The sequence below is a fragment of the Coloeus monedula genome (genome assembly GCF_965178545.1).
Source record: "Coloeus monedula genome assembly, chromosome: 1".
NCBI classification, from domain to species: domain Eukaryota; kingdom Metazoa; phylum Chordata; class Aves; order Passeriformes; family Corvidae; genus Coloeus; species Coloeus monedula.
In genome coordinates, this window is record NC_138781.1 from 69233466 (window position 1) to 69252244 (window position 18779).

At 40.5% G+C, this 18779-nt stretch overlaps 1 protein-coding gene across 3 annotated transcripts in view; it reads right to left on the reverse strand.

Moving 5' to 3' along the window:
* Positions 1–18779, reverse strand: part of PHACTR1 (phosphatase and actin regulator 1) — a gene marked incomplete at both ends in the record, with an annotated part of 297725 nt that overhangs the window by 104718 nt on the left and 174228 nt on the right. For all 3 annotated transcript variants that reach the window (XM_082280607.1, XM_082280608.1, XM_082280609.1), the window contains one exon: positions 11991–12155. In XM_082280607.1, coding sequence (XP_082136733.1) covers positions 11991–12155 — 165 coding nt within the window. The remainder of the gene's footprint in view (positions 1–11990; positions 12156–18779) is intronic.

Genomic DNA, 18779 nt, shown 5'->3' on the forward strand with positions numbered 1-18779 from the left:
TCTGATCAGACAGCAAAAGATACAGGAAGGAGAAACCCATACATAATTGTGTTTCAAAAGTTCTGTTCCTCATGGAATTATTGAGGTTTTTTTTCCCCACAACTATAAAGAATCCTTCAGCTTGAGGAGCAAGATGATGTACAAGAAGCCACTAGGCAGTGAGAAAAAATGCTACCACTCAGGCACATGCAAACTGTAGCCCAAGTGTCAGATATCTGAGTATTTAACTCAAAGCCAACTACATCTTTTTTAAAACTGATGTTTAATCTACCTGTAGCATATTTTCTTATTAGACAGGAAACTGGGAGGAATGCTACTATGACTACTTAATACAGACTTGATCCTATGCCCACAAAAACCAGAGAGAACCAAATGACCATTTTTATGGGGCTTTTGATCAGGTCCATAAAGCACACAGGCTATTAGATGTACATGTACAGTTTTGAAAATGTAAGTGCCAGTACAGAAGTGTAAATGCAGTATTGATTCTTGATGATAGTGATAGAAATTCATGGGCTTCAAAGTGTCTTGAGGCAGAACTTAACTACAAAAGGATGCTTTTAAAAATATATGTGCACACCCTGGAAACATTCTGCCAGCAGATATTGTTTATTGCTGCAAAGAGCTGATCACCTACTGAGTCCAACAGTCTTCTTTTGGGAACAGCACCTCAGAAAGGAGATTGTGCAGCTGGCAGAAGCCTTCTTGGCCAATCCGTATGACCGAAGGCTTTGGTATTCAGCAGTTCCTGCCAGGCACCCTGTGCTCAGTGAAGACAGAGGCAGAATTTATCAGCTTCAGCAGGAAGAAAATCAAACTCATTGCCAACCATTTTCAGCACAAATATATGTCATTGCCTTCAGGCAGAAGCATATCTGGGCATTCTTTGGTCCTTCCTCAGAGTACTTCTTATCTGTGCACATTCAGCTGTCAGCGCCATGTTACTTTTAACTACAGAATGAATGAAGAGCACATGGAGACCAAGAGCTTCCTGCAAAACAGGGAGGTGAGCCATTGGTGTTTTCAGATTCAACTGGTAGCTAGTGGCACTCAAATTCCCTATAACTTTTCTTTTAGAATAGGTAAACAATGCTGTTGGTTAAGTTTAAAAAGTATGATTCACCACAGCAAAAGGATGATTTTTACTGCCTGTTTTGATAAATAGAATTGTTTGGGATTGCCAGATTAACTTGGAGAGATGTAAATAGAACTCTGAGGATATAAAGGACCAATAGTGTTAATTACCAAATTAAAACCTTTCAAAGAGGAACTAAGGTCTGTCCTTCAAAAATGCATATGCACATACTCATCTGCAAAATAAGAGACTGAGATACTCCATTTTTCAACCTAGAAACATATATCTGAAACATACACCTGCTACTACTCCAGCAAGAACAAAAGAAATTGTGGGTCATGTTCAGCATCATGGATCTATTCTACCACTACTTTTATCAAACAGTGTGGCATATCCTGTATATAATAAGCAATTCAGTTGCAGTTAACAACAGACAGCCTATGCCTTCAGCCTCCACAAACAAACAGTAACCAAAATAAGTCTTACTTTTAACTACTTCTTTATACAGACATCATACTGTGGAACTGAAACATTCATCTGAAAGTGTATCAATAAAGCAAATCGTTAATATTTAAAAAATCTGTACGTTTCTTTGAAAACTGAGTTTAACTTCTAAAAGGAATGAGTAGTGCTCCCCCATGCTTTTGGTTTCCAAGATTCTCTTCAACATTTTAGAAATCCTTTTTATTACAGTAATCCAAAAGTCTCTCTGAATTACTTGACTTTGTGAGCTGCAGATCTGAAGAAACTTTACTGACCAAAAAAAAAAAAAAAAAAAAGACCTGGTCAAATTGCAGAGTCCTGCAATACTTAACAGTCCAATATCCACACGTGTTGTTCACCAGGACTCCTGAATGGAGGTGTTGCAGTGCACGTGGCAGTGGCCACTGCAGCAGAGCATTAGGAGGATTGCGGGACAGGCCTCCAGAACACTGAGGTCTAATCCTCACCCCTTGGTTACGGCGAGTTCCCATGCTCCTACTGGTTCTTAGTTCACGTTTTATTGCTTTAGGAATTCTCCACCCAGTTTTTATCTACGAGTTCATGTTTATGTATTTCCCCTAGCTGCTTATGTATTAGTTCCGGAAAGTTCTCCTTTCTTCAATGCCCCATTGGTCTACTCATGTAATTCCCTCCCTTAAGTTATCCTTATTGGATATTCCTCTGTTGTCTCCTCCCCCTTAGTCGATCCCCATTGGTTGTTCCACCCCCTTATAAAAGGCTGTGTTCTCCCTTATCCCTGGTCTTTGTCCCTGGACTCTCCACCTGCTGTAAACCAGCTGGAACCTCTCGTCCGTTGCGTCCACCGATGCTTTTACACCACGTTTGTTTGGGGCTCACTCCTTGCGAAGGAACCAGCTTTCCCTGCAAGCTGCAGCTGACACCAGGGACATCTGCAGCTGGACACCGTGCAGCCCCAGCAGTGTCACCGAGGGCCTTCGTTAGACTGGGTCCTTACAGGGATGCCTCAGCAGCAGAATTTGGAAGAGAACACAACAGCTTTCTCTCTTCATTAAGTGTTCTTATCATCACCTTGGACTTCCTTTGCCAGTCCCCAAGGCAGTCCAAGTAGCCAGGTGCAGCTTTCACCAAACAGAGCCTCTAGAATCCATCTCTTGGGGCACCTCAGGTTATCTCATCTACTCTTTCCTGCCCATTAGCTCCTGTATCTACTTACACAGTGCTCAGGAAAAGCAATCTGAATTGGTAATTCAAGGAGGTTCACCAATACCACATTAAACACTTATGTGGACACTTTAATTCAGAACTAAATTTGCCTTGATGAATTAAAATAAAATGAATGAGTTTATGAACTGCATAAACATCCGCCCAAGGGTTTATGATGTTATAACTAATCTGTTTCATGTTTATGGTTTAAATAATTCAAGTTACAATGTATAAACAAGTCCTTGAATAAACAAGACTTAGACCAAGATTTCTATGAAACTGTTCTTCATCAAGCTATCTTTGATTTCCAATTCATAATCTGTTTTCCTATTAAACCCCTGTACACAGGGCAATTCAGTTTCTCTTTCTAGCAACTATTTGTTTTGCCTCAACATACTAGCCTCAGCATCTCTGGAAAGAGGTCATGAAGCTAACGGTTTTGTCTGAGTGATTGCCACCCATGCGTCAGGTCCCCGTGGACCTGGAATTCTCATCTCTGTTGCCAATACCCTATATATCCAACGGTATGTGCCTTTTTAATGCAGCTCATGGACATGGAAATAAAGGGCAACTACCGTGATTAAAATATCCCATCAGGTTAGACCCACTGAGCTGCATGCTCACACGACCATACCAACCCATTTCCCAATCACAACACGGGTCACATGTCACAGCAGGACTCACTCGAGGTACTGCCATGCTGGCCTCGGGGATTCCTGCTTCATTTCCCCCCTGCAGGAAACACTGAGCGAGAGCAAAACAGTATTCTAGGAATAAAACTTCCTCAACAGCACTTCTCAGCGAAAGCATCATTGTGAAGACAAATTTCCTCATGGCTTCATGTCACTGTGAAATGTTGTGATTTTTCTCCTGTGCCTTTATAGAGGCAGTGAAAATCTAAAGAACAAAAGCCAACAGTCTGAGAAATACTAATTATTATCCATGCTTCACATGCAATCTAAAAATAAAAAGCAGCTTCAACACATTTTGTTGTTAAATGAAATAATTCTAAAATAATCTGTAAGGACCCAGTCTGACGAAGACCCTCCATTCATGAGCCATGGCAATAGAAGCTGAGGATATACAACAACTGTTTACACAAGAATGAGCTTCTTCCAAATATATTCTCTCTCCCCACAGCTAGATATTCCATTATTGCTGATTTGTTGCTAAAACACTTAAAATATTTCCAATGGAGCTTGTTCTCTAATCCATGTATCACGAAGAAGCTTATGCTTTAACAGCATCTATTTGCACTCATCAGAATTTGTACTTTTTCTAATGGATTAATTGTATTACACTATTTTAACATGAATGCACTGTTGTAGAGTTATGTCACAGCATTAGAGTTTGGGTGGCCTCATATAATCTTCACACAGCAGCTGGAAATGTAATTAGCATAAAAACCAAACAGCCTCATTAAACATCTCTTTCCTGTAAGAAGGGACACATTTAGAGGCCTCGTTTCACACGTTCCATTACAGCTGGCACGGGGCTAGAACAATCCCCAGACTCATTTTTCAGTCCAGCTAAGCAAAGTCCTCTTCTTAAACCCTGGAAATATTGTGCAGCAAATCTCAGGAAGACACAGTGATACTGCTCTGTAGTGGAATACATGCTCCCAGGGGAGTGATTGTTTCCCCCATTTTTGAACTAGGAGCTTCCAGTCAGCAATTCAAGTATAAAAATAGACAACTGCTTTCACTGCCTTCCTTGTACAAATCAGATCTGCAACTTCTGAGTTCATTTCCATTCCTTTATTTAAAATGACAAATCTGAAAATGCTGACAATTCAAAATACCAGCAATAGAGAGGCAAATATCACCCATCCCTTTCCCTTGCTATGAAGTGTCTCCTGCCACTCTCTTTGGGCTGTTTATTTAATTGTGAGGCTGAAAATGACCACTGGCTTTAAAAATCTCTGTGAATCCTTGGTTCCACAGCAGTAAGCAGATATACAAGATAGTTTTGGTCCCTCTATAGAATGGCAAAAGATGAAATTTTTAAAAAGTTGTCTACAGTTTTGCATGAATTCTGGTACATTTTTCTGGCCAATTTCTCAAAAGACACTAAGGAAATGTCAGTGCATACCAAGAGAAGTTGTATGCAATCCTAGAATTTTTTTTTCACTTCCAAAATTCAGAATACATCAAGTGTGCAGTTTTGGATCAATGCAAAAAATAAAACTGTGTGTGGATTTTAATTTTTATTCAGTCCTTGAACACAAGCAGTGTAATACTTCAACAGACCCAAGATACAAATGTTTTCCTGTCTACCTGGCCATTTTATATTTGAAATTCAGATTTTTAACTATACAAAATATTATCTAGTTCAAATTTCAAACAGAAATGTAAATTTGCATAATAACTCTTCTAAGATTCATCTAGAAAACACTGAAATATAATAAGCTTATTTTTTGGATTTTCCTTCATGTAAAAATATTTGCTGCATTCAGTGTGCATTCAGGAACAGCCCAAGTTCCTCCAAAACGCTGCTTTTGTCCAGACAATGAGATTTTATGCTTCCCTCAAAAAAATCACAACACAGTGAACACAGCAGCCCTTTCTAACTCTGAAAAGTGGTTGTACTGCTGGTTTTTAACAAAGCCAGAGCTCTTTTTTTTTGCAAGTTTGGACTAAGTTTTACAACAGTGCCATTTTTCTCTCTTCTCCCAAAATCTTGGAAATGATCAGTGATTTTCAGCAATGCCTTAATGCTCTATGAGCTGCTCCAGCACAGCAAAAATACCTGGCTGGGACCAGCACCTGTATCACCTGCTCGCTGTTTTGCTTCAAAAGGGTCACTGGGGGTTTTACACAGAAGTATTTACAGGCTTTGTCATGGAAGAGAACAGGAAGGACTTTGGGGTATTTCAGGCTTCAGGGTGACTTCAGACCCAGCTATCCTGGAGGGGACAGCCTGCTCACTCTCTGAGTGATTCAGAATTCAGAATTGTATTTCCAAGTCATCAGAATATGAGCGTCAGGGAAGAAAAAAACATCATTACTTCTGTTCTCCATACCTAAACCTAGAGACAGTCTGGCCTGAAAGTATAAGAGGAATTCTAACTGAAATATTAATACCTTTCATATGGGATCAAACCAGATATTAAATAAATTCAGAAGAACAGAATGGGACCATAAAGTGCTTTAAAACAGTTACCCTTATTAGACAATGATCCAAACAAAACCACTCTTTTCAATGAAATTAGAACCTCTGCAGATAGATGTCAAATACTGGCACTTGGGAAAACCACATAAAGTCCCTCACCCTGTAGACCACCTCCGCAGAAGTAGACGCAGGGGTGAGGGCAGGCATGTCTGCAGGCTGTGCTTCTCCTTTGTTTCCCCAGGCAAAGGTCTCACCTAAATCACATGACCAGTTTAATAGCCTAAGGGTTTTACGTGAAAAAACTCAAGAGGCAATTACTGGCAAAGCAGAAGGTTTAAGAGAAGCACTGGCAACATATAACTGAATTTCTCCCAACTGGAATATTTTGGAAAGAAAGGTTCAAAATATTTACCTGTTGTAGTTAGAAATAATCACCAGTAGGAATCAAATGATCTGGGTATGGTTTATGAGTAACAGTTTCTTTAATTGAACAGCTTTACCACATTTTGTTTTCTTCTTGTTATTCATCAGAAACAGTGAAAAATCCTTGCCTGTAAGTATTGCCAATTTAAGCAATCCCCTCTGCTGACTGGGAGACTTAAATTACATAAACACACTGAGATATGATTTCTTTATAGAGCATCTTTTAAAAAAAATTCTGGTTGGAAAAAACAAAGCAACAAGGCTTAACAAGTGGAAAAAAAAGATTTGGGCACAAAATTAATATCTGTTTTAAAGCAGATTTTGGGAGTGAGGCAGATAAAGGTTGGATGAGTTGACTTTGTTGTGGCTCACTTACTATCTTTAAATGGCTTGAGTGAAAGCAAACGGAAGAGCGTGTTATGCTCTCCATAAAAAGTAAACTGAAAAAATCCACATGCTCCCTTTTGTGGCATTGTCTACAGTATTGCACTTAAATCTTTAAATCCAGAGTGCAGACCTCATTTATTACTATTTAACAGAGGAACTGCTAGCAAGAGAAGATTGTCATTCTCTGTACAGATAACTGTTAAAAAGAGTCTTAAGGCCCTTAGGCAGCAGATCAACCCACAAACCTGCACTGAATGTCCTTTTTCCCCAAGCCAACTGACGATGCTTGGCTCACAGTGGTCTGCCTTTTGGCTCTTCTCATATTCTGGTCACTTCAGCCCCAGTCTTTATCCCTTCCAACTCCCCAGTCCTACACCTTGAGACAGGTTCTTGAACACCAACCCCTACAATGTTACCTGAGCCAATGAAGCCTTAAATGAAACAGGAACAGGTCTTCCCTATTCTCAGTAGGGTACCCCAAGCATGAGGCTGGAAAGTCACAGTTGTGTCCTTCTCTGGTCACAGAACAGGACGTGGCTCACTAGCTCACCCGTGGGTTTTGGGATGGGAACTGTGGCACCAGAGGACTGGTATGTGATCACTGCCCTGTGGAAGAGGATTGTAAGTATTTCTAGGAAGGGAGCCTGGGACACAAATAAAAGGAGGTTTCAAGATATCTAGGAGGAAAGGCTGAGTTAAAAAGATTTCCTTTTCTCTCTTTAGTATTAGTGGTTGTCTCAGACTACCATCTACTTGGCAACAGAGCTACTGAGGAGCTTTCCTCTGACACTCTCTGCTCATTGTACAGTGTGCCAATGTACCTAACCCAAACATTGCTGAATCCTTTGCTCTCCTACTTACAGCTGAGCTTTCTTTACACCCTTTAATTTCTCACCATTTCCTGCTTTCCTCATTCCAACCAGTGTCCTTCAAGTACAAGTTAATGCTTCCTCCTCCCTTTTGCCTGAGCACTGCAATTCAGGAAGCAAGGATAGGGAAAGACATACGCACCAATTCTTTAAAATGAAGGTCACCAGAAATGGAAATGACAAAACAAGACATTTTTTTCTACTCAAACTCCTCCAGCAGCTGAAAGACTTTTTTTCTGAAAGGTTGCAAACAGTTGGCTTTTGATGAAAGTGGTGATAGAAACCTTCAATAGTATTTCAAGTAAGCACAGAATCTATTTCCCCTAAAGCTTCTTTATTTCAGAAGCAGTTCCTTCTCCAAAACATCTCCAGGAAATGACATTTCAGCATGTGTATGGCACTGCAATAGAACAACCACATACCCAGGAACATTTTTCAAGTTCACAGCAAGGTGAGCAGAAGATCAAGGTATTAAAAAAAAGGACAAAGGTCTAGCAGAGGAGACAGTCAGCTTGCTCTCTTGCTCTCTGCTTTGCTGATTCCCACAGTGCCCAGTGTGGCTTTTAAAACTTTGACCAGTCTTCTAAAGCCATCCCAGCTGTATCCAGCCAAGGAAATGTGCTTGGGAATAGAAAATTCTGTTTCTTCCTGGCTTCTTCTGCCTAAGTGAGGCTGCTCTTTGTCAGCTCTAAGAAACCATCCTCTCAAAAGATACAATCTTGCCATTTAGAAATTTGCCTGTTCTCCTAACTTCATATTTCTCATTTTGTTGAGGGGGCCTTAGTCCTGCATGGAAATAAAGGTGTCCACACTTTCTGTAAAAATCTTAGTAGGTTTAAAAAACATACAGCATACCTTTGACTGTAGCATGAATAGCAGTGTGGCAGAGTTTGATTTCTTTTTCTAACTCCCTGTATATAGAACTTCAGTGTCGGGAAAGTTTATGTTGTACTGTGGGAGTTTCATCACCCATCAAGGAACTTTCAATAGGATCTTCTGGGATAAAATGATTTGCAATTCTGACACTGAAAACCACTTTGTGCTGATAGAAACTTCACTTCTGTCCAGGAGGAGAACTACTGTGAGAATTAACTTGTTTCTGTTCTGGCTGTGGTACACTGGTGTCCCTTACATAGTGTAATCTCCCCGTTTTTCTGAGATTGAGCCTGTCTATAGCCAAAGCCCATCTTTCATTCACAGTGGACATTCTTTACAGCTCCTTAACACACCACCTTGCAGCGGAAGAGGTTGCTCTGATCAAACCCCACGGCTCATCTGGCGCTTCCCATCTGCAAACAGATCACCCTATCCATAATCTTTTCTACATGCTCTGGCTGCTTTACAAAATACCTAATGATGATCTCACAGACAGGCCAGCTGCAAGGCAAAGGCATGAGATGTCTGCATCAAAACCCAAGACTCTTACCTTCGTCCTAAGTCAGCACCAAGGCACTGTCAGACTTTTGACACTTCTGCATAGTCACTACAGAGATACCAAAATCAATGTAACATATAAACTCTATGAAACACAAACATCCTTTTCACCTTCTGCTTGTCAGTGACAATCCAGTAACAAAGATGGAGGATGGGGGACTTGTTATGCTCAAATATCACAATTTGAGTATTGATGTGCTAAGAGGACTCATATATAATAAGCATAACATTGAGGTCCTCCATCAATCAAATTATGTATTTATTGTCTGTCTCATCTTATGTAACTACCAGGTGTCAGAAAATAACTTCTCCTATTACCTAAAAGGTTTTTTTGCCCATTGACTGCTGAATTGTATTTTAAAACATTCATATCTGAATAAATAAGCAGAGCTTTTCGTCTGATAAAGATATGGATACAAAATGTTAGCACTTGGAAATACCAAGAAAAAGGCAACCTTTCAACCTTATGTATCAGCGTGACTCTTTCTTCCTGTCCTCTCCCAGAGAAGAACCTCCCATTAATTTCAAAGGAAATTTCATCAGATTAGGCCATATGTTTTGACCCTTACTACTTTTGACATTAAAAATAATGGAATCCATTGTTGCAGCAAGTAAGAGCCTAATAAAATACTTATATTACTATTTATTTTTTGATAATTACTGATGTTCTGTGCAGGTGGGAAAGCTTGGGTGCATGCCTGTAGGACACTAATGGGAATGGGTTTTTTTTCCAAGTGTCACATTTATCAGTGCACTAGAAGAAAATAAGCCTGTATTATGAAGTTTCATGCTGGCTCTCATTATGCCATCCCACTAGCTTGTCCTTTCATTTATTATAAAAATTAAATATATTTTCTCAGTGAGATCAGACGTATTGGACAAGAGGTCATGGAAATGCTGGCAGAAAAATGTTAGTTTTCCATGTGTCAAATCTTTTGTACTACACACCCAAGGTTCAACCAATGCTTCTTAATTGCTCGGGGGTCTTGTAGGATGCTGGTGGACTCCTGTTCCCCAGGGCTGGGGATGATGGAAACTGTGAGGTCCCAGCTCTTGCACAGTTCAGAAGTAAATCTCTATCTCTGACTTCCACAGGGTGCTCAGCAAATTTGACATTCTTGTCAATTTTGCTGCATTTAGTAGCGGCGGGAGCTGACAGGAGTACCAATTTTGCAGAGCAGCTGCAGGATACTGTTAACTTACTAGAATTGAAAATTAAAAAAAAAAAAAAAAAAAAAAGTTTTGGATTCAACTGAGATCAAATCCAGTACTGCGACTGACAAATGTTCCTGGAGACCCATCTTTTAAATTAGTTTTTCAGACACGGAACTCCCTCTTACCAGGGGAGAAGATATGCTGGCATGTCTGGTAAAACTTCCTATTCCTCTGAGAAGAGAAAATACATGTTTTCAGTCTGGTTTTAATCATTGTGTACTTTCCAAATATTTTGGTAATGGGGCAAATCTAAGCAATACTTCTTGTAATGCCCAGAGCAGACTATGGAGCCATATTCAATCCAGCTTCAAACTAGTCAGTCTAACCCCAGCAGTAAGCAGCTTAGTCTCACCTCATGGAGCTGGAGAAACCACAAAAATCATCAGTAGGCAGGCTTTGGCAACCCATGGTACCTCCTCAACAGCCATGGTTATTCTCCTAGTTGTAACCAACTAAGCCAGCACACTTAAACTAGATTCAAAGTAGTTGTCCCCCCAGTGTGCACATATCCCTAAGAGCTACATGGTTTTTATGGAAATCCTGCTACACTACACTCTGGTTATGACTGATGCAGAACATGAAAGACAAGTCTTTTGTTTTGCAGAAACATGTCACTTTTCATGACAATAGCTTCTCAGCTGTCAAGTCAAAAAATATGATCATCACTCAGAGTAATATAGCCATCTATTCCAGTTCATTAGTTTTTGGCTGACGAATCAGAAAGCAGCTTAAACAGCACACAGTAAAGTACTCATTCAGGTACAAACACTGGAAACACTTATTCTGCATTTAATCTCATTCAAGAATTCACACTTAGTTAAATGAGATGTCTCACCCAACTGTGGGCCATTTTCAGGAGTACAGGATTTGGGGTGCCACAGTTACACCCAAGTACTGCCTAAAAGCTTCCACTGTGCAATACACAGGGCAGAAAAGCAACTAGGTGGTAACTCAAGCCTCTTCTGGCACTTGAAGGAACAAGATACCTACTGCTTTCTTTCTACTTCTAGTGAGAACAATAAGAAATCCAGAGAAACTTCATGTTTTCTCACAGATAATCCAGGCTAAAGACTTGCAGAACCACATGTAGTAATTATTTGCCATCATGAAAGAACAAAGAAAAGAAACCTTCTAAATAGATCACAAAGCTTTCACCACATGCATGAGTGCCTGGATCTGGGATTCTTGCTCAGACCAATTTACAATATAAACCCACTTTTTTACAGTTTTCCATAATTACAAAGGGTTTTGAACTAGGAGTGTGAGAAAGCAATGGCAGAAGGATGGGTGTGGCAGGAACTGAGATTTGGTTTTCTCCAAAAAACAAGTGACACATCATTCCTGCCCAATGGAACGAATAATTTCTGGTTATGCAAGTTTTTCAACACAATGTCAACTTCTTCATCCTGTATTTTTCTCACTCCTCTATTAGCACTCACAGGAACTTAAATGTGGCTAAATCGACCACTAGTATTATCTTTTCATATTGCTTTTTCCTTTATTCATAATCTGCTGAATCAATATTCAAAGATTTCTTCTGGGTTACGCTCTAGCTCTAGTAGCAGAACTTGAAAATACAGCTTTGGTGAGCTGCTGCTTTAGTTGTAGTGCACCCACTGTGTTGCTTTGGGTTTTTTTAAAGAAAACATTGGTAACAAAGTTGAAGATCTCCATTTAGAATCTGATGAATCTCTCCAAGCCAAGCTCCAACTGTTGAAATAGATGTAAACTGAGGCTGTATTACAAATGGTCAGCCTTGATGAACAAAAAGTTCCAGATTAATAAACCGGCCCCAACGCAACAGTTACCTGCTGAAGTGTGCTTAAATTTTTCACTCTTCTTCTTCCTCCATTTCCACGGCTTAAAAAGTCTCCCAAGAGTGGCAAATTTGCTTCTTCTTCTGATTGGAGGCGTGTGAGTCCCAGGTACTAGAGAATCTGAACGCATTGCAGCCAGTCTTTCCACCTCTTCAGCTGTAATTTCAGCAAGAAGAAGAGAAAAAAACAAGGAAGGTGGGAAGTGAAATAAATGCTTTAATAAGTTATCAGAAAACCACACAGATGGCCAAAATTTTTCATGGACACAGAGAACCATAACAAAGGGAATAAGTAGTCCTTATTATTTTAACATTATTTCCTTTTCTTTCAGTGAAATTGTTAATCTACTGTAAAGAACAGTAGTAACAACAAGATTCAACAGGAATATGGATTATTATGTTATAAAAGTTATAATTTTTAACAAATTGTTCTACATTGCTCTAGATAGCTGGCAGTTCAGCCATCAGCCACTCCTGGGGAGGTGTGATAGAGACTGGGGAAGAGAAAGCTCAAAAAAAAGGATACAATATGATTTAAAAGAAATATTACAAGGGTTTGGGTTTTTTTTTAATTGGAATGGAAAGAGACATTTCCTTTAATTAATATTTATTAAGAGCAAAGACCCTGATAAATAATGACCCTTTGGTACCATTACCGTGTCCATTAAAATTGCCTGGGTTACAAAAAGGAGCTACATTAGGAACTTCCTAGTAAGAGAGAGGGTGTTAAAAAATCACAGAATCATAGAATTGTTCAGGGTGAAAAAGACCTCTAAGATCGGGTCCAACCATTAACCCAGCACTGCCAAGTCCACCCCTAAACCACATCCCCAAGTGCCACATCTACATATCTTTTAAATCCTTCCAAAGATGGTGGCTGCACCACTTCCCTGGCAGCCTGTTCCAATGCTTTACAACCCTTTCCATGAAGAAATTTGTCCTAATATGCAATCTAAAAGCTCCATTGGTGCCACTTGAGGCCATTTCCTCTAGTCCTGCCACTGGTTACTTGGGAGAAGAGGCCGATCCCCACCTGGCTACACCCACCTTTCAGGCAGCTCTAGAGAGCAATAAGGTCCCCCCATAGCCTCTTTTTCTCCAGGCTGCCTGAGGTACTCATGATGAGACCTGTGTTCCAGAACCTTTACCAGCCCTTCTCCAGCACCTCAGTGTCTTTCTCGTAGTAAGGGGCCCAAGTCTAGTCCCATTTTTCTGCCCACTCACTGCCCTCCAATTCTTATGCTTAGCTTTTAATATTTAAACTTTTAATTTTGGGTTTTAATACTGTCCACACTTAGGGTTGAATTCCCTTGAAGGGGATAGAGGTTTTCACTGAGCTTCTGTTCTTAAGATTTCAGTTTTCTGCAACCTTTGCCCTGCAATACATCATAATAGTCTCAATACTGAAAAAAAAATCTGAAGAATTTAAATTACCCTTCCTACCTGATGAGAACAAGAGAAGTCTGGGGATGGTCACTTGGTGCAATTATACTGCATGGTCCTCCCCATCTCACATTTGCAAGGAAAAATTTATGCTGATAGTTTTGGGAAATAATATCCCTGTGATATTATGCACGGAGATGAGGATGCATGGAGAGAGGAATGCCAGGACCACAAAGAAAACACCAACAGAGAGAAGGTACCAGCAGTCCACAAGAGAGGTTGTCTCTGTGCGGCAGCTGCCAGGGATGCAAGAGGGTCTCCCTGCCCTGGACTGAAGCATGCAGCTCCCTAAAAAAAACATCTGCATAGTTCAGTCAGCATACAGGAGGAGGGTTTGTGGTTGGGGTTTTTTTGGGGTTTTTTTGTGTTTTTTTTTTTAAGTTATTGCCTTTTTTGTTGTTGTTGTTTGTTTTTTGTTTTTTTGTTTAAAGGGATACCATTTCCCGGGCTTGTGTTGTAATGTGACACTGCCACTAACACTGACTTGAGTGGTTTGCACACACAGTCTGGATTCATAAAGACAGGATGCAGATTGTCACCTCTCCTGCTCTGAAGACAACAGACTGGTGTTTCTATTCACCTCTAGTACATTAAGTATTAACCTCAGGCATGAACAGGGGCTCAGGAACATCCGCAAGAACACTGCTTTGAAGGGATGAGCACGCCCACTCCACACTGACAGAATCACCAGAGATTTTGGCTGGCAAATTCTTATGTATATCAATGGAATTTTTTTCGAGGCTTTAAGTGAGCCAAATTTAGGTTGGTTTTCATGGGAACAGCCAGAGACGCATTTCTAACACAAAGGAGGTTTCATTATCAGAACTCCAACTGAACTACTATTTGAGTCCCTCAGGTTTTTGCAAGAAGGTTGGTTATTTTGTTATTGCTTTTCTGTTTGTTTTGAATGTTAACATGCAACACGATCCTTTTTCCTGTAAAATATCAATGCCAGATACAGCTGCCTGTAACTTCTTTCTGAAGAAGAAAAAGCTAGCCAGCAAGATAGAGTGAACCCAGCTGTTGCAGTAGGAATGGTTAAAAACTGCTATTCTTTGGGGTAATGGAGAGAAAGACAGACCTTTCTGAGAACATCTCTTTTCAATTTAAAGCAGAGGGAATAAAAGATAATCTGGCCAAAGCACTTCATTCTGTTCCAGCTCTTTGTGCCTGACTGCCTGGAGAAATACCTTCTTATCCAAAGAACCCATTACAAGGCTCTGTCCTGTGCAGGGGCTGGACATGCTGTATCAAGACTGGGAATTGCCTGGTTATGCTGAATAAACCATATGGGTAAAAAGAAGAGGAAATCAGAAATTTCCTTATCCTTTCTGATTTCACTGGAACCTGCTGGGCCTTGAAGACCAGCACAAGGTACAGACCATTGCCCTCTATATGCAGACCCAAAGGGACCACACCTTTTCCCCTTCCTCCATTTTTAAGATGCCTCTAGTTCAAGCATGTAAGATCCCACTGTGTTCCAGTGCTGTGATGTTTTAGAGATGCAGCTAAAAGTAATGGGCTGGTATTGTCTTTGCTGCCTTATTTGGGGGATACAGGAAGTGGCCCACTGAGCAAACTGGGAATGACACACTACTGCTGCTGCTGAATTAGGCTTCCTGCTGAGAAACCTACAGCTGAAACATATTGAAGTTCCTCTTGCTGCTCACCCTCTCCCCTTTTCCCCATCACTGAGCCAAGATCTCTGCTACCCAGGTGCCTTAGTTACTAAATCTCAGAGCTGCAACAACTTCTCTTTGATAGCTGGTCCTAACTGGTATTTCTGAGGCCATTCCCTGGAGAACTGACACCCCTTAAAGACACTCTCCTTTCACAACATACACACACAGCTCTGTCCCACAACAGCTGCGCTCTCATGCCCCTGGGGAAGCTTTTCCCACTCAGGGTAAATGAGTATGGATTTACAGTCAGGCAAAACTAACATTAGAGTCAAAAAGAATTTACCCAAAGGGTGGGTTCACTGAAAGCCAAACACAGTGTAAAAACCATTCCCATATTTTGACTGCTCTTCCCTGAATTTCAGTAATGTCTCACACACCAATCTGTGGCCTCAGAGTCCTGCAGTGCCTGGCATCAGTCATGAAAGTGGCCTCTCTCCTTCATCCTCTCCAAACACACACAGTTCCAAGCTAATGCAAGTAACAGCTCTTTTTCCTTCTCATTCGCAGTTCTCAGAAGGACATGATTTTTTTTCATGAGAAATGCTCTCAAGAGCACTGCTAATTCAAAGCATAATAATCACTGGCTAGGAATAAACCACATTAGCATAAAGCCATGACAGTTTTAATACAGCAAGAATAAAAGCAGACCACAATGCAAGAAGTAAATGCCAGAATTCTGTGCTCCTCTCTGCTGCTGCATCTTTTGCTCAAGTTGGCCGGATTTCTCTGCCTTTTTGGCTCATAATGACTACTGACTGGCTGTGGGCTGCGACACCCACTGCTGACAGCAGGCTCCGTAGGCTGATTTCACACCTTTGCTGTTCCCAAAAAAGCTGGTACTTGCAGGAATGGAAAGTAACCCAGACCTTGCACTCTTTTTCTATCTCTTTTGCCTTCAAAGAGAAAAGCAGTCCCAGCAGTCCCAGCCTGATCAGTCTGCTGAACTGGGAGAGGGAACTGCCGTGTGCATTAGTACCTGTAGTCACACTGCTGAGATCTCATCTTGACACCGGTGCCACAAATGTGATGTTTATGTGTTACAGTTGCTGCTGATACTCAGTGCTTTTGGGAACTTGTTCTGATATTTTTCCAGGATCTGAGAGATCTTTCTGAGACACAAAGAAATACTGGGACCTGCACTTATGGCAAGAGGGTGATGCACTCCCCAGCCCCCCCCCCGTCTTCTGTCCAAGCTGTCATTCCAGAGTTAACAATGGGGAAACCAAACCTGAGAGTTTTTCATAGACTGCTTGGCTGTGAGACAGCTCTCAAGATTTTACTGTAGTTCTTAATACTCTTGAAGTCCATATAGACTTTATATAAGGCTTAAGCAAGACTTGAGGTTTTAATGAAAAAAACCCACCACAAACTGAAGTACTTTGCATCCAAGTAATATGAAAAAAATTTTACTTCTTTGAAATACACTACGAAGAAAAAAAGAGGCCAGGCCATCTTGGACCTGTTCTGTATGTTCTTATGATTCTCCCACATCTTTCAGTAGGGTGTTAATTTCCAGAAAGTCCAGTAAGAGACAACATAGGGGTCGCCTACTTTTTGGATTTGAGAAGCATAGCACACAGATCAAAGGCCCTCCCAAAGGCAACATAACTTAGAAAGTATTCCTGGAGAATGACAGCCAGTTTTATCATTCTTACCACTGTCTGGGAATCACTTAATCTTTGAATGTTGCTGATACATAATAGTGGCTTCCATAATACCCAGCTTCCATTTTAGAAAAAACCCACTATTACTGCATTTGGGTACAAAAAGCAGTTTCATTGCTGAAGGCTGAAGCCCACCCATCCCACTGGTGGTTTTTAATATTACCTTCCTCACTGGTAATCACACAAAGTTCTCTCTCAGACCTTTTCTTAACACTAATTTTTCTTAATCAGACACATGATGATCTTAACAGGCAATTTACTTCATGAAGTTCGATTTTAAGTCTTCCTAGGAAGCACCAATGGCTACTTCATGCTTTCTGTGGTATTTGCACAAATCTGTAGTAACAGGCTGAAAATTATCTTGGACCTAAAGATGCAATTAACTAAATGTGCTATATTATTTAATGACAAGAACTCTATATAAATAAATACCCCTAACATAATATTACTCATTGCCAATCCACATTGAACCAGTCTTTATCCTGCAGATCAGTTTCCAACAAACTCCTCTTGCAGGGTTTCTTTTGAACTTGCTCCCCAAATATCCTTCACTTCAGACTGCATGGACCTTATTTTAGCAGCTTTGTTCAACACAAGATGCAGACACACCATATGTCTTCTTGAAATGACAGGAAACCTGAACAACTTCTCTAATTGCTGAGCACTTATGTCTACTCTTTACCCGAATGGGAAAACTTTCAATTAAAAAACCACCTTGTTTTTCTTTCAGGAAAATTGTTTATTTTCTGTTCTTCTATTATGTTCAGTTATTTCCCTTTAATTTCCTTTTGCACCTGGAATTAATTTCCATCAGCCTTGCCTTTACTATGTGAATTGCCCATTTAAACTTTTCCTAACTTCACAAAGGTCTGTTTTCCAATGAAAGACAAGGCATGGCACGCTGCAGTCTAAATGCAGTCTTGCCAAACGAGGATGATTACCTATTTGGTGGAGAACAGCTCCCACTGGATGTGTGCATTTGCAGTGGCAGTGAGTTGGCATAGTGGTTTTATGAGCCATGAAGAGCCTGTCAGTAGCTTTCCTTTGCATGCTAAGCAGCACTCACATGTTCCAAACCCCTGCCAATTATTCCTGCTCCCCAGGTGTGCAGCACTTTGCGTTGTGTCCATAAGCGGAGTCTCTCATCTCTTAACCTTGCCTGTTTCAGCACAGGTACCACACCATGGTAAAGCTCTGCTCTCAGCTACAATCCCTCTATCTCAGTCTATTTATTTTTCTTGTTGGCACAGAAGTGCAGAGAATAGTTTTGGAAGTCTAATCCCTCTAGGACCCTGCTTTCAACTCATCCCCATTTTGACGTAAAACGTAAATTATTCATGCTAATTGCAATCTGAAAGCCATTTTTTTAACCTCTGCCAACTACACTGCACTGAATGCATCACTCTAAATATGTCTTTATTGATATGAATTCTCTCAAAACACCGAGTATTTTCTGTATCATAAGATAGTACATAAGATTTTCACTTGCAACAAAAGAAATTTATCAGGTTATGTCACCAACAGCCATATAATCTCTTCCTATAAACCCTGCAAATACAGAAAATAAAGATTTTTAAATTTCTTTGATATCAGCTGTTTTGTTTCCTTTATTGCTCTTATTACTTACCAGGTTTTCCATCTCTTATGCATTTATTTCATACAGATTCAAGGCTAAATCAAATAAACAGTACTGTAGCTCATCACTGTCCTGTGCCCAGACACCGAAGCAGACAGCACAGGTCTGTCTTGGGCATCACACACAGTATCTGGAGACTCTGTAGCTCTAAAATAGGACTCAGAGCAGTCACTACAAGTGGAACACATCCAAAAACCAACCAAGAGAAGAACAGGGCCAGCAAAAGCAAAAGAGATATCACACTGTTCTTGGGGCTACAGTTCCATAGGTACCAGGAATTGCTCCAGTAAAAAACTTCAGCTCGAAAGGAAGGGATATTTTACCCTTCCTAATTGGCAAGAAGGGAGGAGATGCAC